Raw genomic sequence first — 21,271 nt, 5'->3', positions numbered from 1 at the left:
CTAATATTTTCTAGGATAAAAGATGGACATTTCAGTTCCTTTGTCATCACTTGAAAGTAACTGAGAAAATCCTTCGACGGCCTGAACGCCCATTGCCTCATACAGCAAATTCTCCTGGCACCCGTCCGGCTCTCTCCGCTGCAGAACAGCAAGCGCAAAGTGCCGAGTTCATCACCGAGGCATTTGCTTTTAGTTCGTTCAGCGCAAAAACAAACAAACAAACCAACCAACCCTCTCAGCATCGGGCTTCTGTAGCCAATCGAAATCTCAAAATCACGGGCACCTTCTGCCTCGCATCTAACGAAACCCCGGCGGAGGCGGGGGGGGGAACGGGGGGACGGGGACGGCCCCGGCAGGGCGGCGGGCGTGGGCCGAGGCGGCCCGGCCCCGCGCCTTAAAGCGCCTTAGGGCTGCGGTGGGCACGCACAGGCAGGCGGACACTCGTGGGCGCCATGGCGAGTCCCTGCGTGGAGCTGAGCAACAAGATGAAGATGCCTACCCTGGGGCTGGGCACTTGGCAGGTACTGGGGCGGGCAGGAGGACACTGGTCCGGAGCGTGCTGTGAAGATGAAAAAAGAGAACTTTGAGCAGAAACGGGGCTCCCGTGGTGCGGCGCAGGTCCCTGCGTGGGGACCCGTGGGGGGTCGGTCTCGCCGCCCGTTTGCAGCGCCCGCCGCGATCGCGGCTGCTTGTGTAACCGGGCGGGCTGCCAGGCGAGGGGGGGGGCGGCGGAGCGCAGGGGGAAGAGGGCTCAGGGAGGAAAAAGCTAAGAAAAAAAGGCAGAAAACAAAAATAAAATAGAAGCTGAAGAAGGTCGAGGGAGACAAAGAAAAAAGGAGGGGAAGAGAGAGCAGAAACCAACAAAAAAATAAGCAAAAGGAGATGTGAAAGGCTGGCCGGCCCGGCGCTGGCGGCCCTGGGATGGGGTCACTGGCTGGCGAAACGGCCTTGGCTGGGGGGCGGGGGGGGGTAAGCTGGCAAAACTGCTTGGGCATGAGAGCAAATAAGGGGAAATGCTGCTGGGCATTAAGCTGCTGGAAATGGCAGAGTCCAAATGTCTCGCAGAACCCAACTCCTTTCTGCGCTATTCTTTCTCCCTACAAAAGTGCAGTTTGCCAGGGAAGTTGAAACTCAGTTTAACTGCAGGGGACAAGGAAACTCCAGCAGCAGCAGCAGCAGCTGCAAAGGGAGACTCGGAGCTATCACAGCAGTGAAGCAGTGGAAGAGCTCATGGACTGCTTGTGTTTGCTTTCAGGCTCCTCCAGGAAAGGTGGAAGAGGTGGTGAAGTTTGCTATTGATGCAGGCTACCGGCTCTTCGACTGTGCCTATTTCTACCAGAATGAAAATGAAATAGGGAATGCAGTCCAGCAGAAGATCAAGGAGGGGGCTGTGAAACGGGAAGACCTCTTCATTGTCACTAAGGTACAAAGATGCAGGATTGTTGGGGAATTTAGCTTTTCTCTTTGAGAAACCCTTGTTCCACCTGTAAAGTATCCTAAGTGTTGTCCCAAAAGTGGGATTGCCTACCCGGTATGCCAATATACACACAGAGCAGAGGTTTTTTTATTTTTCATGTCTGCACAGAGATGGGTGCTAAGTGGTAATTCCACAAAGCTAGCACACCACACACAGAATCTACCACATATTTATCTTGTTACAGGATTAGAAAAACCTGCCTAAATTTATGCTAATTGTTATTAATTATGGCATCATCTCCTATTGGTCAAGCATATTTAAATCAGCACGCATGCTCCTTGAGGGTGTGAGGGGTGTAATTTGCATAGTCCTTTAATTGGGTGGGTGGTTGCGAACCCCTACAGCCACCTTTCCCTTCCCCTAGTTACTGCTGATTTTTGTTGACTTCAGGCCTCTCTGGCAATCACCCAGCTCTCAGCGCCTTCTGGGGCAGGATGTTTCCTTTTTATCAGTTTTTCAGCCGCCCTTCAAGGATACTCTTTAGCAAAGTATGCTATTTGTCAGTCTTTCCACTCTTCAAAGGTATAGTTGTTAGCAAAGCAAGTAGTGCATTTAACCCTAAATTAAACAGTGTCTAAGCACTAACCCAAACACATTTCTGTCCCTGTAAAGTGGAAAATTCTACTTTATAGATATCATAAGGACTTACTGCCTTCTACGATATTCATTTCATGGTTGTCTTGTTGTGTGCTATAAATTCCATCCTTTATTTGCAATTTGGACTGAGCTTTACCTAAGGAACCACTGACAACTGGAAAGATAGCGTGGCTGTTGCTGATCTAATAATTTCCTTGCAGCTATTAAGTTACTTAATTATACCGAAGGTTCATTTGCACTCACCCTAGGAAGATCAGAAAAAAAAGACAAGACAGATGTCTGAATTCAGAGGTGCTGTGCTAGTGACTGGTTTGTAAGACATTTGAAAATGGTGTCCTGTACAAAACATAAGCCTGAAAGGGAATAGAAATTAAAGTATGTGACTTCGGTCTGAAGTATTTTCTGTGTATTTACTCCATTTCTCCATCTCATCTACTTGTCTCAGCAATGCGCTTTACCAAAAAGTGAGAACACTTCAAATAAAAAAAATTATGACTTGGTATTTTCACCAACAAAACCAGAAAACATTGAGCATAACTAAGTTTTTGTACATACTCTTTGTTTTTGCTAAAGAACAGGTTTTAACTTGAATAATACTTGCAAGTTCTTCTATTTAAACGACTTGAATTTTCATTTCAAAAAGGAAGTAAAATTGACAACAGTTCTCACTGTGGCCGGTTAAAAGGGACAGAAGGATGGTAGCTGTGAGCTGCTCAAGACACAAAATTTAGGCTGAAAAAAATATTGTAACACTAGCAGCTTTTGCTGTGTCAGATATACCTGGCAGAGGGTTACATCTAGTCCTGAGAATCTCTTTTCATAAGTCAGAATACTGATTATCCGCTTTCACTACTGACTCCCTTATTTGTGGTACGTTTATCCTACCTTACAATTAAAATATTGGCACCCACTCAGTGTGAACTGGGTATGTGGGGAGGGAGCTCTTCTCCCAGACCACCAAGGGAGAAGCTTCTGTCCCCTGGTCTGAACTGTGGAAGCTGTAGAGTCACGGCTGGGCTTGGTTTCTTCCCACAGTTGTGGAACACGTTTCACGAGAGGTCCCTGGTCAAGGTAGCGTGCCAGAAGAGCCTCGCTGCACTGCAACTGGACTACCTTGACCTCTACCTGATACACTTCCCTATGGGATTCAAGGTAGTCCTGCTCTACATTCCTCCTCTTCTTACCTGGCTAGAAACATGGCATATTCTCTCATCTTTCCTGTGACTACCTTCATTATACAGCCGAGAGATGCTATGGTTCATTTGGTTCTTCCTGAACCCGGTAGTAGCAAGCATTTGGTTACTAACTAGGTAGTCGTATGTTTTAGCACATGGATCTGGTTTTCCATGCCTGTTGGAGCAAAATAGTCATAAGTACGACCACTGCTGATGAGTCCCCTGGGTCTTCAGGGAAAATGTAACCAACACATAATGGTGCAGTTTGGGATCGTGGTCTTCTGCTTGGCTGGGACAGTGTGAACATCTCAGGTTTTGGAGATGTTGGCTTCATCTGGAGCAACCAACAGTGAAAAATGAAGCACAGCGCAGAAGGAATGTGCTGCTTCTTTTTTTTCACCCAGTCTACACCTATGTAAAATAAATAAAACCTCTAGAATAAAGGTAGGGAGGTGTCTGTTCCCTTCTCTCTAGATCTGCCTAATTGCTACTAATCCCCACTCTTTGTATGCAGGGACTAATTTGTAGAAATATGGCCCTCATCCAAAAGAGAATACTGATGAACATGCATATTTTTAGTTATGCAATGTGTTTAAATAATCTGCTAACTTGCTGCCTATAACTCCAGTCAAGTAGTGCTAGTAAACAGTAGGAAATTAAACTCTTTTAAAAAGTCTATGTATTATCTGCCTTGAAATAACAGGCTGGTGAAGAACTACATCCTGTGGATGACAAGGGTATGAGTATCCCCAGTGATACTGATTTTCTGGACACATGGGAGGTAAGTTAATGTTTGTTCTTTGGAGCAGGTGTCAGCACTAAAGATGGAGCAGAGATCTGCATGCACGATGAAATTAAGGGATAGGTTTGGGTATGGACGATAGTCACACAACACTCTGTTTCATGACCAGAACAAGCAGAGCTGTTGCTACCCTTTGTTTTGAGGAGCAGGAGGGGGATGTCTTCAATAAGAGTAGGAAACTATCAGCACTGTAGGTGCTGTCACTAAAATAATATTTGAATACGCACAGTGGTAGAACTGAAGCATAGATTAATTCAGGTGTGGCTGTTAACTTCCTGGGTGTTTCATACAGATAAGGAATTCTCACACTTTCCAGCATCTCAGGCTGTTCTTCAATCCTCCTTTGCCTGTGGACTGAGAGGATTCAGGGTCTGCTCCTGCTACCTGCACCTCTGGGAACATGTAGTTTTCTCTACAATAGCAGATTACGGTTGCAAGAAAGTATTTTGAGGTAACTGAGTTTAAGCTAGCATCCTCCCTGCTGTGTTCTGCCAACTCAGAAGTAGTGTGCTGGCACAGGAGGAGGTGGAGGGGTCTCTCTTGCTTTTTTAGCTCTAGTAAAATGACCCCCCCCAAAAAAAGCCCAAGCAAAAGATTTTGCTTCCCATTACAAAAGGGTTGCCCAAGCTGTTGTTCTTATATTATTTTCCCATCTGCAATGGGACGTAAAGCATACAGATAATACAAGGTGCAAAAAATTTTTTTTTTTATTTGAGATACTATTATTTAATCTAGTGTGGGTTGTTTGTTGGTTTGTCACTAGCTTTAGGGAAATAAAATAGTGTAGTTGACAGTAATACCATCTCATAAATACACACTGGTTGTCCTTACTCATTAGGCCATGGAAGAGCTGGTGGACTGCAGTCTGGTAAAAGCCATTGGAATCTCCAACTTCAACCATGAGCAGATAGAAAGAATCCTGAACAAGCCAGGACTAAAATACAAGCCCGTAAATAACCAGGTAAGATTTTTATTTCCATTGATGTCAACTAACCTTGAAATAGTCCTAAATATATTCTTGCTACACTTCAGCTCTAAAACGGACTTCTGCCGTGACCTTTAAATAGTTTTGGTGCCATGGAAAGATCTTGCAGAGCACTAGATATCTCTGGTTGTCTGAAAGTCCCTTCAAGTCAGCCTTGCATATTACAGGCAGTACTTTGGTATGGTGTCAGTGTTGATGGTTTTTAGCTGACAGGGACATCAACAGAAAACTTTTTTGTAGACTTGTGTGTATATAATGCAGTGGAGATTTGAGAGCAATACCATACAAAACAGTATGGATTATTCATATTACAGTAATATGAAACAGATGAGAAGATTCCACTTTTAGACCTTGGAAAAAAGTGAAAATATCCATTACCTTGTTGTATTGGGTTTTCATGTCAAGGTTTTGGTAGTGGGGGGCTACAGGGGTGGCTTCTGCAAGAAGCTGCCAGAAGCTTCCCCTGTGTCTGATAAAGCCAATGCCAGCTGGCTCCAAGACGGACCCGCTGATGGCCAAGGACAAGACAATCAGTGATGGTGGTAGTGACTCTGTGATAACACAGTTAAGAAGGAGGAAAAAAAAAAAACCAGCAGTTTTTGCAGCCAGAGAGGAGTGAGAAGATGTGAGAGGAACAACTCTGCAGACACCAAGGTCAGTGAAAAAGGAGGGGGAGAAGGTGCTCCAGGCACTGGAGCAGAGATTCTCCTGCAGCCCGTGGAGGAGTGGGGGGAGGCGTTTTAAGATTTGGTTTTATTTCTCATTGCTCTACTCTGTTTTGCTTGGTAATACATTAATTTTTCTAAGTTGAGTCTGTTTTGCCTGTGACAGTGCTTGGTGAATGATCTGTCCCTGTCCTTATCTTGACCCACGAGCCTTTTGCTGTGTTTTCTCTCCCCTGTCCAGCTGAGGAGGGGAGTGCCAGAGCAGCTTTGGGGGGCACCTGGCCTCCAGCCTGGGTCAACCCACCACGCTTGTGTAAGTCCTTGTGACTTTCTGCTACGTGTCCTCTTTCACACTCCGTGTCACAGCCCAGGTTGCCACAGGCCCATTTCTGCCAGCCCTGGGATAACCAGAAAAATCCCCGCTGCGAGCTACTGCACAGGCATGGGAATGTACAGGAGTGCTCCAACTCACTCACTAGACTTATTTTTCAACATAATATAAACCATTTCACTAAACTTCATTATAAAGGAGGATTGTACTATACAATTATATAAAAAATTCTCACCACATACCTCATGAATGAAATCACAGGACAGCAGGGGCATCAGGACCTTCTGACTTTCTTCTTATGTGTCCCATCCCACTCAGGGGGTTAGGGTGAGGTTAACTTTTTAATTCTCTGTGCGGTAATCAGGAGTAACAACAATTACTTTAGAGTTTCAAACCAATCATAAATTTACTTAAAACTCAGTGGAACTACAAAAGATAGAGGCTTGGCAAAAGTCATAACAATGCTCAAAACTTAGCAGAACTGTGAAAGGTAAAGGTTTAGCAAAACATGTGACAATATTACCCTAATGTGCTGAAAATTAAGTTAAAGAGAGTGATAGAGAGGAAAAGAAAAAAAGGAAAGAAAGAGAGAGAAAAGATATCACCACCCTTGGATCCAGTGGTGTTCTCTGCTCGTAGTTGTAGTCTTCAGGTGGTGGGCACGCACCGAAAACGTGTTTTCTCTTTTTATAACGCGATGTGCCCGCCCCATAGGCGGGGGTCTGTCATCACTGAGCAGGCGCAGTATGTGCTCAGGAATGTTCAGAAATGTTCTAGAAATGAGTCGGTGGGTTGTGGGTGTCCTGAGGGTCTCACTGCCCTCCCCCACTTCAGGGCTGACCAAGTGAGTGGTGATCTGTCACAGGCACATGGTGCACAGAGCACAGATGGTCTTTGTTTATGTGTTTCAGGAACAGAGGAGTGGTCCCACAAGACATTATCCTGCCTCCGCAGGCTCCGTTCTTGTTCAACACTCCCTGGTCATCATCAGCCCATCCCTGTCCATGTCAAGACAGTTGTTTGTGACATTCACTTGTTATCAGGGCCTTACAATATGCAACTTCTTTGCACTTGACTGAGGGTGCTGAATGCCTCTCTGCTGCCTTGGGAACATCCCCACACTGGCTCCTGTGCAGGCACGGCGCTACCTGTGCTGTCACGGTGCTGGGCTTGGGGCTAGTGTGCACTGGCCAAACTTAGCACAAGGGGGATATAGGACTCGGAATGATTTCATTGAGGGTTATAAAATTCTGGTGGGGATGGACCCCAACTACCCCCAAGTTAAAAGGTGCACCAACTTTGACACTTTAAAGAACTTCAGGTTTCACTCCAGTTTGCTTCTCCATGGGTATGCCTGTGCCACACGCTGTCATTACAGTAGTTGCCTAGTCTAGCTGAGGTCTAAATAAACTGCTATACATGGATTTCATGTCACCATGCCTGGTAGCAAAGCTATAGCATTTAGAAACAGCCTGATACATGCATGGTGCCCCGTTATGCAGTGTAGGCATAGCCCTGTGGTCGTGCTATGGCTTGTGGCAAGTGGAGCAGCATGCCCATCTAAGCTCCTGTTGTTTCCAGTTAAAGGATGTCTTGCCCAAACAGCTGGCTGCAGCATGATCTGAGCTAAGCTAAGGGAAGTGCATCTCCCTGGGCTTCTTCAGGAGTTGGGAAGACTCCTTGATAAGAGGTTGGGTGACTCAGAGCAGAACTAAGGTATCCTGAGCTGCTCCCCTGAAGATGCAGTCTGGCTCTCCAGCAGTTCAGGAAAACTGATTTCCCTGATTCCTGATACAGATAGCACTTTTACTCTTCTCATCTGTTTCTCACTATCTTTGCATAATATGTAGCCTGAGGAAGCCTTATTCTCTGCGCCAGTGTCCTTGTTTAGGCCCAGCCGGCAGCTGGGTGCCACGCGGCCGCTCACTCACCCCTCCCCCAGCGGGAGGGGGAGGAGAAGTGGAACAAAAGGCTTGGGTCGAGATAAGGACAGGCAGAGATCACTCACTGATTACCGTCACGAGCAAAACAGACTGAACGTAGAGAGGAGATTCATCTAATTTATTACTAGGCAAAACAGAGTAGAGCAATGAGAAAATACAATCAAGTCTTACAACACCTCCCCCCACCCCTCCCATCTTCTCGGGCTCAACTTCACTCCCGGCTTCAACCTCCTCCCCCCTCAGCGGCACAAGGGGGCAGGGAATGGGGGTTACGGTCAGTTCAGCACACATTGTCTCTGCCGCTTCTTTGTCCTCAGGGGGAGGACTCCTCTCATTGTTCCCCTGCTCCAACATGGAGTCTCTCCCACGGGCTACAGTTCTTCACGAACTGCTCCAGCGTGGTCTCTCCCACGGGGTGCAGACCTTCAGGAGCAAACTGCTCCAGCGTGGGGTCCCCCACGGGGTCACAAGTCCTGCCAGCAAACCTGCTCTGGCGTGGGCTCCCCTCTTCACGGGACCACCGGTCCTGCCAGGAACTTGCTCCAGCGTGGGCTTCCCACGGGCCGCAGCCTCCTTCAGGTGCCTCCTCCTGCTCCGGCGTGGGGTCCTCCACGGGCTGCAGGTGGAATCTCTACACCCCCTCATCCATCCTCCATGGGCTGCAGGGGGACAGCCTGCTTCACCATGGCCTTCACCACAGGCTGCAGGGGGATCTCTGCTCCGGCGCCTGGAGCACCTCCTCCCCCTCCTTCTGCACTGACCTTGGTGTCTGCAGAGTTTCTTACATCTTCTCACCCTTCTCTCCGGTTGCAAAAGCGCCTCCAACTGTTTTGTTTCCCTTCTTAAATATGTTATCACAGAGGCGCTGATTGGCTTGGCCTTGGCCAGGGGCGGGTCCATCTTGGAGCCGGCTGGCGTTGGCTCTGTCAGACACAGGGGCAGCTTCTAGCAGCTTCTCACAGAAGCCACCCCTGTAGCCCCGCCCCCCCCATTACCAAAACGTTGCCACGCAAACCCAACACAGCCAGGCCTCTAGATATTGCTGTGACATGAGTAACTTCTTTATAAGATAGATTTTAATCATGATATTGTGAGTCTTTTTGTCACATTTTCTGTGACCCAAGAGGAATTAAAATGTTAGTTATGCTCTGGAGCTCAGTGCACTCTATCTATGTGTCAACCACCATGTTTCTGTGCTTTTAGATCGAATGTCATCCATACCTGACTCAGGAAAAGTTGATCAAGTACTGTAAATCCAAAGGGATTGCTGTGACAGCATACAGCCCCCTTGGCTCTCCTAACCGCCCATGGTAAGCAAGCATTGCAGCCTCTCTGTATACAAAACAATGCATTTGGAATTTGAATCTTTGAGGCAAATTATATGAATAATGCTGATATAATGAGAAAAGTGCTGTTCTTGCAGATTATTTCACACAAAATGTCAGGATTCCTGCAGGAAGGTAGTACCTTTCTACCATCAATATCCTGTCTTTTGTTTTTAATAGGGCCAAGCCAGGGGAACCTGTGCTGCTGGATGATCCCAAGATTAAAGAGATTGCAGTTAGACATCATAAAACCCCTGCCCAGGTGAGTGGGATTGTTAGGGCAAACTATTCCTCCTCCTCCTCAGACATTTTTACAAGCTAATGGCCAGTCTTAGCAGATGCTGCCTTCTCTAAAGGTACAGTATAATGACATTGAACTGCACTTGACTCTTCATACTGCCCCAGTTCTTACCAGCATTCATACAAATTATCAAATATTTTCTGAGTTCTTGAGTGCTGAGATTTGGGGGGCTCATCAGCAGTGGTACATATGCTTACCTCAGGTGTCCCCCTTCCAAGGAAGACTATTTCTGCTGCCAGAAAGAAGTGCTTGCTCCCTGAGAACTCCTTTCCTCTGAGGCTTACTTATAAATCATCAAGCCAACTTGTTACTCCTTTCTGCAGCTAAGTCAGCCAAGTTATTCTTCAGAGAAGCCCTGTAATTTGCAGACCTATTTGGTCGCTCCCTGCTTGCTTGTGCTCACAAAGAATCATTGAAAGATGCTCATTTTTTCAAGATTAATTTTTTTCTCTATTAATTGCTGTCACAGTTTAACCCAGCCAGCAGCCAAAACAACCACACAGCTGTTGGTTCTCTCACTCCCCCCACCCCAGTGGGATACTGGAGAGAATCAAAAAGGGGAAAAAAAAAGTAAAACTCCTGAGTTGAGATAAAGACAGTTTAATAGGACAGAAAAGGATAATAATGATAAAAGAATACACAAAACAAGTGATGAACAGCACAATTTCTCACCACCCAAAGCTGATGCTCAGCTAGTTTCTGAGCTGCCCCACCTCATGGCCCACACCCCAGTTACATACTGAGCATGACATCATATGGTGTGGAATATCCCTTTGGCCAGTTTGGGTCAGCTGCCCTGGCTGTGTCCCCTCCCAGCCTCTTGTGTGCCCCCCACCTTCTTGTTGGCCAGGCCAGTTTGAGAAGCTGAAAAGTGCTTGACTGCTTGGCAACAACTAAAAACATCAGTGTGTTACCAACGTTATTCTCATCCTAAATCCAAAACACAGCACTATATCAGCTTCTAGGAAGAAAATTAACTCTATCCCTGCCGAAACCAGGACAGGTGCTAGTCACACAAATGAGTTCTTGCACAGGGTGTGCAGAAACTACACTTCAAACAAATCCACATGTTCATAGGCAGTCAACTATAGTCATATTTTAAGACAGAGCAGGACAAAAAATTGTGTGCAACAGTCCTCTTTTGAGAGGGGGAAACCTTTTAAAATCTGTAAATATGTTTTTCCTTTTAAGGACTTCAAAAGCTTAACCTATGTGAACCCAAAATAATCTGCAGTATCATTATGCTCATTTGGTCTGAGCACCCATATAACACAAGCCAGAAGCATCATAATTCCCCCCCCCGCCGCCAAATGAAAACAAAACAAATCCTGGAGAAGCCAGGATTTAGAAACAACATAGGACAGAAACAATTATAGTTTGTCAGTAGACTGCAAGCAAATATTGGCACAAACTCCTTTATGCAAACCACCAGAATCTTCTGAAGAGCGAACATGGTTATAAGAAGAGAAATTGCTTTGTGCTTTAAAAAAAAAAAAAAAACAAAACCACAAAGTGCATTTGAACAGATTTCTTGGTACCCCTGTGTTCATGCCCCTCTTGCCCTTTCCTAGATTCTGATCCGGTTTCTTATCCAAAGAGACGTGATTGTCATTCCCAAGTCTGACAAACCACAGCGTCTTGAGGAAAACATCAAGGTGAAGTTTCTATTGGGATTGCTGCCACATTTTTACATAGCACAGGCACCCACACCCATCTCTCCTCTGCGTTTCGAAGCAGCATCTCAGAGGCATTGGAAGGGGAGCGCAGAGATGTAAAGATTGGGGCTCAGCACTCCCTAACCATCCAACACTTGTTCTCTGGGGAAAAGCATTGTGTTCCTACCAGGAGAGAAATGGGTTACACCAGGGTGGTCCGAGGACTGCTGCCCTGGAAGGGGAATCCCAGCTTTGGACATCTCCTCTGGGAGATGCTTAGCGACCCACTCTTTAGGCTATAAAGGAACAAATTGTAAACACCAGAGCCCTTATGGTTTATCTCTCACCTTGAGGTTGTGGTTCCCCTGGATGTTTGCTCGTAAGGCCTGGCACCTCTGTGCTACTTTCAGTTCATGTTGCTACATTTTGGACTTATTTCTCCTATGAACCACCAGCAAGAATTCTTAGATGATTAACTGAGAGACAACTGTTTGCGCTTGCTGCCCAGTACTTCTCTGTTGTAGCAGAAATATTTGTTGCTAGTTTCAGTATTTGTGACGCATCAAGTAATCCATCCTTAGCACCTTAAGTTTTCTGTCTGTGCGTTGCAACACAAACTGCAGTGGTGTTTGCATTCAACCACCCAGAACTATAGGACATTGCTATGAACAGGGCCTCAGAGGAAAAAGGAATATCTTGATTATTTCAAGGGTAAATGAGTATTTGGCTGAGAAATAAGAGGATTTCTTAACTATGCTTAGTGTGGATGCAGTATGTTCCTACCTCAAGCCATAAATGCATGAAGCATACTTAGTAGCTAACTACTAATGAACCTAAGTAAAAAGGGCTTTTTTTTTTTCTTCCGTGCTAGGTATTTGACTTTGCACTGTCTGAAAAGGAGATGGATGTCATCCTCAGCTTTAACAGGAACTGGAGGGCAGTTCCAGTGCTCCAGTATGTTCCATATTATCCTTATTATCCACTATCTCTAGCTGTATTTTCATCCCCCACATCTTGAAAACATACATGACCAAAACCAGGGAGAGCTCGTACCTTAAACCCTGGACCCCAGGTAATGAGATATGTCCTGGAACCAGTGTCAGGAGGGAGATCTGTCAGGGCATTCCCTTAAGCATCTTGGTATTGCACATCCTTGTTCACAAGCCTGTGGTCAAATTAATGCCAGCAGCAAAACTTTACATTGGCAGTGGGGGAGGGAGATTTCAGTTGGGAAATACTGCTGAAGATACTTTCTACAATACTTAAGTAATCAGTTCTTTCTCTTCTCAGAGCTGTCAATCACAAGGACTACCCCTTCAAAGCAGAGTATTAATGCCAGCGGTTTCTGCGATACCTCCGTGTGACTCCTAGCAGATTAGAAGATGTACAGTGTAGCTTAGTCTTGATGAGTTCTTCTGTACTTGACAATCATTAAGAGCAGTTACTCATCCTCCTTTTGTAGGAAACCACTACTAGCTGGTATAAAAATGCATCAAATAGGGATGGAACTTTTGTTATGATGGTTAAAAGAAATCTGGTTTTGATTAGTAGTAAAAAGACAATGTCTCTTCATTTCCTTTTTTCCTTGTCTTCCTTAATTAAAGACATGTTTAACAAAAAACTTTGGTTACTTACAAGATGTTTTTATATGTTATTTACAGTGCGGTCAGTCATACTGGCTCGTGAGTTGCCATCAAGGAACACTGTCTCTAATTACTTTGTTTTTTACATAGCTGTGATTTTTATAGCGTGAATCTCTAATGCTTTAATACTTTATATGAATAAAGTTTGAATAACAACAAAACTTAATCAGTGTAGTGCTTAAATTCTTTTGTGCAATTAGTTATAAAACATGCTTGAAGTCTGTTGTTTTAAATTTTAACACAGATAGAAATGAGCTTTTATAATTCCTGTACAAGGACAACAGAGGTTACTTTGTGGCTTATGCATGAAACAGGATTGTGCTTTAGCTAGAACCTACAGAACAAAGTTGTACCTATTACCCCACGTAGCCCTCCCTCCAGACAACTAGAAATCAAACTCTTGTGTGAGAAGAGGTAAAAAGCTGAAGACAGCATCATATGCGGTGATGAGACACATAAAAAGGTACCCAGCCAAACCTAAGGGCTACCTACAAATTCAGACTGACTTGCTCTGGAAGTGTCAAACACAAAATTAGATTTTTGCACCTCTGCCGGCAGCATTCAGAACGATATATCCAGATAAGGGTTGGCTTTAAGGAAAACATAGGAAAAACTTTTCTTTAAAAACACCAAAGCAAACCCTGCGGTAGACTCACAATTGCTTTAAAGTATTTTCAGATGGGTAATGCTAGGCCAAAGCAAAGGCAGGCTTGAAAAAGGCTGTTTTGTGGCATTCTGCACACTGACAAAAGAAAGGCTGGCTTAGATGCCAAGTGAGCTGCAAGAAAGCACGATCAGAAGCTAAGGTGACAATCTGGTATCATCTGAAAAAATCATCACCTCATAATGGTAACAAAACACCAGAAAAACTCTCAGAGCTGCTGACTCAGCCACTGGGATTTGTCTTTGGCGAACTCTGCCCGGCAGTCGTGCAGCTGAGGAGAACAAACACGACCACACCACTTTTACGAAATACTGTAAAGTAGAACCGATTGTGCCCAGCACACTTCCACACTCTCAGAAAAGGCAACAACCAGGAGCAAAAGAAACTTACCCTACATCAACGAGGAAAAGCGTCACTTCAGCAAAGATTGCAGAGAAACGCAGCAATGTAGTTGGTCAGTACAAGGCAGAAGACCAGGCATGCTTGCCAGCATACAAGCTCTTTTCAGGTTAAATTAGGCAGCATCCAATTATTTCTCCCCCAGTAGCTCAGAAAGCTGTGCTTGCTGCAGCCTTTCCAATGCTTCCCGTGGAGCTATCAGCAGCCTGGGGGGGCTCTTTTGGATGACCGTGACCTGGTTAGAGCAGGGCACTACATCCTGTGCTGCCGTTAGAGAAAAAATTAATGGGACAGGAGGACAACGGGAAAGCCAGTGGCTCGCCAGGCTTGGTACTCACGATCATCCAAGCCTGGAAGCACATCCCACCGGGGTAGACAGAAGAAATACAACAGCTCTCACACAGAAAACATTTTGCAAAGGAGGAAAGCAGACAGCTGTGCCACTAAGTCAGAACCTACTTCGCTGAGCACGCTGACTTCTGGATGATGCACAGCTCCTGTCTTGTACTGATAGCCATGACAAGATTTTTATATTTTTTTCCCCCTTAAGAATATGTAGGTTAAAGCCGCTGATTTTATGACTTGGCTGTCTGGTGTAGGATAGTACATCAGGAGAGAGATCCTTCGAGGTTCTTTGCAATGTTACATTATTTTACACAGCCTTAGCACAGTTTCTATCCCAGTTACAACAACTGGCACGTTCCTACTCATTAACAAACAGAGGGCTGCTGATGGAAATATTCCATTTATTGTGGATGCAGTTTCAGAATACATTGTTTGAACAAATCATTTTTATTGCAGCTATTGGATGTATTTGAAAGACTCAGAGGAGTGTTTACAAAACCCCCAAACAGAAAACATGACAACTCACAGACAATGTCAGGCACAGTTTCACCCCCTACAAATAACTATGTGCATCTCTATATGTAAACAAGATGTTTCAGCCAAGCAGGGGAGCTCATCTTTGGGTTGAAATTCTTCTTTAGGAAGAAGTCAGATGCTGTAAGAGATGGAAGTGGTGAAAAGGGAGATCCTGGTAGTTCCAATGCACAACAAAGCTGTCAACAACGTGCTCGGGGCTACTTCAGTTGCTCAGTTTATGCCATCCGTACACTGTAGGATGTAAATGCTGAACTGTATGGCATGTAAATATAAACCAAGCTGACGTCTTATAGCCATGTGTTTACTATATACAAATGAAAACATCTGTAAATAAGATATTCGGGAGAGAGAGTTAAAAAGAAGCACTATAAAGATAGAGGTTTACTTCATTTTAGGTGGATTTAGTGTACGGCACTGATGGATGGCAAGATTTAGTGTGCAGTCATTTGAAACAAGCTCCAACTGTGTTTAGGTTTTTTTTTCTTTTCAATATGGTAGTTTTATATAAATTAAACTACAACGTTTTATACAAGTGACCTATTTTTGACCCTCTATACCCTTACCTTTTCCTCTTTTAAAAACTATACTTTCTTTTTAATTACCCATTACTGGGCAACTGACATTTAAAAATTTTTAATACTTATCTTACCATACCTCTAATGGCAATTATGAAATCTTACTATAGAAAAGTGTGTGATTTTGTCTTTATTTTTTTAAAGCTGTGATATTGGCTAATTATGTATGTTTATTACTAAATATAATACTCTAGCATGTATTAAAGCATTCTACCATTAGTAGTGCCTTTAGGCTAAACTTTGTAAAGCTATGTGTGTATATAGTCTAAATTGCATTCAATTACTAGTCACTAACAACAAAAAGAAATATCAGTACCGCTGTCAGCTAACATAATCATCCAAATTTAGGTATTAACTTAAACTAGAATGGAAAAATTGATACTTAAAAAAAGTATAAAACAAAAAAAAATTAAAACACGTTATTGATGCAGTATTTCTCATGACATGGGCAACTTACAGAAAATATTACATTGTCAACTAAAGATATTTCTTCCATGCCTTAGTCTAAAGTGCAGAAAGAAAGACTTCTGTATTACAAAAGCAACCATTGTTTTTATAGGTTTACTGCACACCTTTCTTAAGCAACTTCACTTTACATGTATTTTGGGTCGACCGCTTATGCCAGTTGAAATCACTGTTCAGATACATAGTTAGTTATGACTATCAGTAGGAGAGTCTATATATTTCACAGCATGGGTTTCTTTAGGAATAAAGGCTCTTGTGCAAAGGCAGTACTATTATGATGAATGTCTAGACTGATTATTAAATACAGTGCTAATATACATGGTTTTAACTGGGATAATGCAAAAAGACATTTTGGTAAATAAACATAAATATAAAAAGAACAATTTAGCACTTTTTCCTTTTTTTTTTTTTCCTTCCCCCCAACTGATTGGTCCAGCATCTTTAGTGGCCTTCTATGGTTCTTTCTCAAACTGTCTCAAACCTGCTGAGAAAGAGAAAGATTAAAGATGGCTTGAAATAACCGAAATGTAACTCTAAAACAGAGAAGGCACGGCTCTAGATTTAACACACAGTATGTAAGAAGGCAGGACACAAACCTGGATGCAGCTGCACTCCTGAGAGCCTCCTCCTGCAACCCCTCTGCTGAAGCCCTCCTCGCTCTAAGGTTGAGTGAGATGAGAGGCTCAGCAGCTTCCAAACCACTCCGTGGGGTCTGCTCCCGAAGGCAGCGACGTGCGACTGCTAACACCTTCCGTGGGAGCAGAGCAGCGCTAAACACTGAGCGAGTCTGAAAACCCCTCTCCTAACAGCTCGGTTTGAAAAAGAATAAGAGGAGGAGGAAGACAATTCTGTTTTGCATGACTCTAAACTGATAACAAAAGTTCACAGGCAGAGCATAGCTCTGGCTCGTGAAGAAAAACGTGTGCACATATTAATGCGTGGAAAACCGAAAGTTTTTCTACATTCGATCATTTCATTCCTAGTGAAGAGTTCAAGGGATGCTGCAAGACATCTTAAAGCTATTAAATTGATCAGTGAATTTCCATTCTTTCCCACTGGTCCTGAGGCACATATTTCCTTTAATTGATTTTATTTGGAGTGTTTTAGATTAAAATAAAAATTTAAAAAGCGCACAAAAGCTAGGAGGAGAATTTTGCTGATTTCTTTCCGTACAACTAGGTTTTGTTGCCCAAACTAGTAGTTTCAAAATGACAGTAGTAGGACTCTTTTTGCCTTGAGAAGACACCAATGCACAGCTCCAGCAAAAGCAGTGCTGCTCTTGAGTGCATTTCAACTTCATTCCAGTCTGTGTATGCAGGAGCGCATGAGACTCACAACCAGCCAGAATTATTTTTAAAAATTAACACGGCTGAATTTTCATCAGGCTTCACCATTACCCAGTGGCAATGTTTAAAATCACATGCAGGGCTTGTTCTCAGTAGTACTGAAATCTTCCATTTCTGCTCAAATAATGCTGCTGCAACAGCCTTGCTTTTTGTGTTTCTTCTCCACTCATGAAAGGCACATCCATTCCTGCTGCAGCCTTTAACAGCCTTTCCCAGATGCCCTACATTTGCTGTAATTAGTTAAATGACATCCCATTCCTCGGACCTCACACAGTTTAATGATGCTCTCCAACTACAGCAAACGTGCTACACATGTCACTCAAACAAGGCTTTGCAAACATGGCTGGAGCACTGCTAGTCCTCTGTCCTCCTAGAAAGATGATTTAGGCTTATTTCTCAAACATTCATGTTTTGATGATACTGCAATGGAGTTTTTGAAAGGTAAAGGCAAAAAGGGTTTGTTTTTTGCATCAACACTGACAGCCGTAGAATTTTAAAACTTAGATGTGCCTGTAGGAAAGTGTGGCAAAGTTTCTATTTTATATGCAGATGTATTATTAGAATTACTTACCATTAGTCTCTGATTTTTTCCCCATAGCTGATACCTGTTTGAAGAAGTAATAATCCAAAATTAAAGTTGAATATGAGAAAACACAGCTACTTATAACAGGAAAACAAATCAAGTCCATGCAAAGGACAGATTTCCACGCACAAACCAGCTCTGCAACATAGGACTATAGAAGTTACATGCTGCCCATGGCTTTCTGTGCCTCATTGTACTTTCTTTTATAGATAAAAAGGCAGGTTAGTAACAAAAGACACGCAGAGGCCTAATTCCAACTAACTGACTGTATGAAGGTGAACAGCACCTTCCCCCTAGAAAGCCTCCCACAGAGATATTACCCTTGTAACAATGCACTGAAGTGTTACCTTAGAAGGAGATGGCTTTTCAACTGACTGCTTCTCCCAGAGATTACGTTTGCCAGATACATCTCCTGGTTTTAAATCCTGTATTTTTAAATTAATGTAAGAAAACAGAAACCAACATTAGTTCAGGTTTATTTTAATTTGGTAGAGAAAAAGTTAGAATGCGACTTCCTCAAAAAAAAGTTGAGGAGCATTCACCAGTAGTAACTATTACATTGTCTATCAATTATAAAGCTATTCAGAATGACACTTCACATAATCACTCCACACATATACATGCTTTATGACAAAAAACAATGCTGCTGCATCTATTTAGTATTGCACAGACTGGCCATATCTTATTACATTCATCCTAGGGAGTACAGTGAAAAATTACTGCATCATCAGGGTTTTAAGACTATTCCAATTTTTGCAGAAAAAATTTTTTTTTTTTTTTCAGAAATATTATTTCTATTAGGGAGGAATTCAAAAGTAGCTTCTCTCAGTTATTTTATATCAGAATCAAAATATTTCATTAAAAAACCCTGTAAAAAAACCAGAGTACAACAACTACTTTCAACAGAAAAGCAGATTCTCGTCTGCATTCTTTAATATAGGTTTCAGGATTTAACCCTGTAATCCTTTCATATCCATTTGAATTTCCATTACATCCTTTAAAACCTTAGCATGTACCAATCACTAGCCTGACAGAAAAAACAAAAACAAAAAAACCCCACACAAAACCAGATAAGGTAACGTCATTAAAAATAATAATACTCTCTGAAAATAAGTGTCTATGGACACTTTAACCAAAACTTTTACTTGCAAAAGCAAGTAAAAATGTCAAGTTGCTTCATGGGGAAAAGCAGGGCTACAAATCCAGACACAATATGCTAGGCTAGTAGCAATCACTTGCTTAAGGACAGATGGATTGGTATCTACCTCTGTGGTTGGCAAACAAAAGACTCTTGAAACAATTTTGGACATTAATATTCTCCTTTTCAAAAAGTGTTCAAGTCCTGCACAGCTTCCAGAATCTTGTTCTTGCCATCCATAGAAAGGTAGTTTTCTGCACGTGAGAATTTCTAACTTGAGATAGAAAAAGGCCCTCTGGTAAATGTTGAAACGTGATTCCTGCCAGAGGCATTTGCACCCAACAGAGATGCACTACAATTGATCATAATTTACAGCCAAAGAGGGTTGCTATGGTTAAGACTTTAAGCCAATTCTGTACTTCAAAAAGCAAGTTCGGCAGTAACAGAGGAAGGAAGAAAACAGCAAAATTGCAGTGGATTTTATCACAAAACTACTTCCAGTGGACAAAACCACTTCCATAATCCTGAAATCATTTGGGATCTGTGATTTAAGTTCACCATAAAACCGACACCTTTGTTCCCTGTACTTTTAATTGAACATTGTTCCAAAAACCACAAGAATCTTGATGGTCACAAAAGCTTTGAACAATTCTTTATTTTGGTGGAATGTGATGAGAGTAGGAAGTTATTTGCTAACTGAGAAATTTTAGGTTTTGCTTTGATTTATCCCTGTGAAAAAAGTAAAAATCACACATTACAGATGCATATCATTCTTCATAGTCAATTATGAACAGGTTTACCTGACCACCTTAGCAAACAGACCCCCAAAGAAGAATAATAGGTGGAGGGCAGGTTCCTTCAAGTAGAGATATTGAAAGAAGAAAGAACAATCTATTAAGAAAGAGGGAAATGAAGACATAGATAGAAACAGTTGGCTGAGGGGAAAACAGGAGGTTAGTTTTACATTATCTAAAAGACTCAACTTAAAAGAAAGAGGAAAATCTGGAGGCAGATTCTGTGCTGGTTTTCAGCAGTTGTGATTAAATACAGTGACCACAATGACTTTTTTTGCTTTTATATTCATGTCTATAAGGACACAATCTCCGTGTCGGTACCAGTAAATACTGACATTAGGGACAACGCTGCAAATGTCAAGCTCCTCTTTGGGACAAATAGGAGTGTGAACTGAGAAAGCGTTTGTCAGGCTGCACCTTTTATAAAGGGCGAGTGGACTGGCCGAAAAACGCTACACAAGGACATGGGAAGAAACCAGTTCTTTAATAAAATCCTAAAGTAGGATCATTAACACCATGAGTGATGCCCTGCCATTCTCCAATATGGACACTTACAGCTCCAGTTCCTCATCCCTACCCTTCCTCACCGCTCAAGTACCTGTTTCTGCTCCTTTCCACATCCACATGGCTGCTTCCCACCCTCCTAGCTTATTACTTTGGTAGCATTTTCTTCTCTGATTCTTGCTGAAGTAATAGGCATGCTAAAGGGCCTTCATTAGAAATTACATTTAGGCTCTCAAAGGATTAAAGTATTTCAGTTGTGTTTAAAAATGTACTTGAAAGATTTTTACAGGGCAAGGGCCAAAGCACAAGTGTTTCATCCAATGTCTATGGCTGGTAATTTCTAAATTAATGGCAGACCTTTCACAGGTGGGTACATTAATGTCGTTCTCTACCACAGAAGTGCTTCCCTGAGCACTGTCTTTTTAGAGCACCCCTAAGCTTTAAGGTGAGAACTGCCCTATTTCACCCACCTGCCCCCCCTTTTCAGACTACCCAGAAGTCAGCAGCCAGAGGGCGTCAGTGAGCCTCCAATAGAGGACATGCAGCAAGGTCCCTCCAAAGACCATCAGCTGGTTGAGGAAGCACCATCACGACCTCTGCCTCAGGAGAGAACCCACATACTGAAGAGATGGTTGTTGCAGGTTTACTTACAGAAGGTTTTGGAGCAGGTGATTTGTTGCTCTCTGGGGTCTTGGTTAACCACTCGTTGATACGACTGGAGACTCCAACCTTCAGTCCAGCAGTTTCCTGCAAAATAATAAAATCTAATCAGAAGATTTTCAGAATAGTTTTTGCTATGTTTTCCGCAGTTTAGATTTAAAAACAAAGCCAAGCCTGAATTTAACATAGAGGTCCTCACCGAGACTACAGCTAGCTAAGAGTCATCCTGTGTGTTCTGAAGATATTCTCCCTATGAACTACACAGTACTACTACTCTCTGGTTTTCAATAATGATAAATGTGGGTTGACAAAATCATTTCCGGTTAAGTGTGCTAACCTAGGAATAAACATTAGACATACAC

At 43.1% G+C, this 21,271-nt stretch overlaps 2 protein-coding genes across 19 annotated transcripts in view; one reads left to right on the top strand and one right to left on the bottom strand.

Annotated features, from left to right (window-relative positions):
* Window positions 1-366: 366 nt before the first annotated feature.
* Window positions 367-13,062, top strand: LOC129201669 (aldo-keto reductase family 1 member B10-like). Of its 3 annotated transcripts, XM_054813256.1 has the most exons (10): window positions 367-521; window positions 1,256-1,423; window positions 3,110-3,226; window positions 3,953-4,030; window positions 4,890-5,012; window positions 9,179-9,285; window positions 9,481-9,562; window positions 11,173-11,256; window positions 12,128-12,210; window positions 12,547-13,062. In XM_054813256.1, the coding sequence occupies exons 1-10, from the start codon at window positions 453-455 to the stop codon at window positions 12,587-12,589; spliced, it is 954 nt and encodes a 317-aa protein (XP_054669231.1). In that variant the 5' UTR covers window positions 367-452; the 3' UTR covers window positions 12,590-13,062. The 3 variants fall into 3 exon arrangements, with proteins under 3 accessions (XP_054669231.1, XP_054669232.1, XP_054669230.1); XM_054813257.1 differs by lacking the exon at window positions 11,173-11,256 and having other exon boundaries at window positions 12,547-12,769; XM_054813255.1 differs by lacking the exon at window positions 12,547-13,062 and having other exon boundaries at window positions 12,128-12,274.
* Window positions 13,063-14,688: 1,626 nt separating this feature from the next.
* Window positions 14,689-21,271, bottom strand: part of CALD1 (caldesmon 1) — a 203,380-nt gene continuing 196,797 nt past the window's right edge. For 9 of the 16 annotated variants that reach the window (XM_054813237.1, XM_054813243.1, XM_054813249.1 and 6 more), the window contains 4 exons: window positions 20,901-20,996; window positions 18,161-18,238; window positions 17,802-17,835; window positions 14,689-16,368 (listed from right to left, as the gene is read on the bottom strand). In XM_054813237.1, the coding sequence (XP_054669212.1) occupies window positions 16,337-16,368; window positions 17,802-17,835; window positions 18,161-18,238; window positions 20,901-20,996 (240 nt within the window). In that variant the 3' untranslated portion in view covers window positions 14,689-16,336. The remainder of the gene's footprint in view (window positions 16,369-17,801; window positions 17,836-18,160; window positions 18,239-20,900; window positions 20,997-21,271) is intronic. The other 7 variants (XM_054813240.1, XM_054813244.1, XM_054813251.1 and 4 more) reach the window with 1 other exon arrangement.

This window comes from Grus americana, chromosome 1 (genome assembly GCF_028858705.1).
Source record: "Grus americana isolate bGruAme1 chromosome 1, bGruAme1.mat, whole genome shotgun sequence".
NCBI lineage: Eukaryota > Metazoa > Chordata > Aves > Gruiformes > Gruidae > Grus > Grus americana.
Note: the sequence above shows the minus strand (reverse complement) of the source record. Positions and strands in the feature narration are given on the sequence as shown.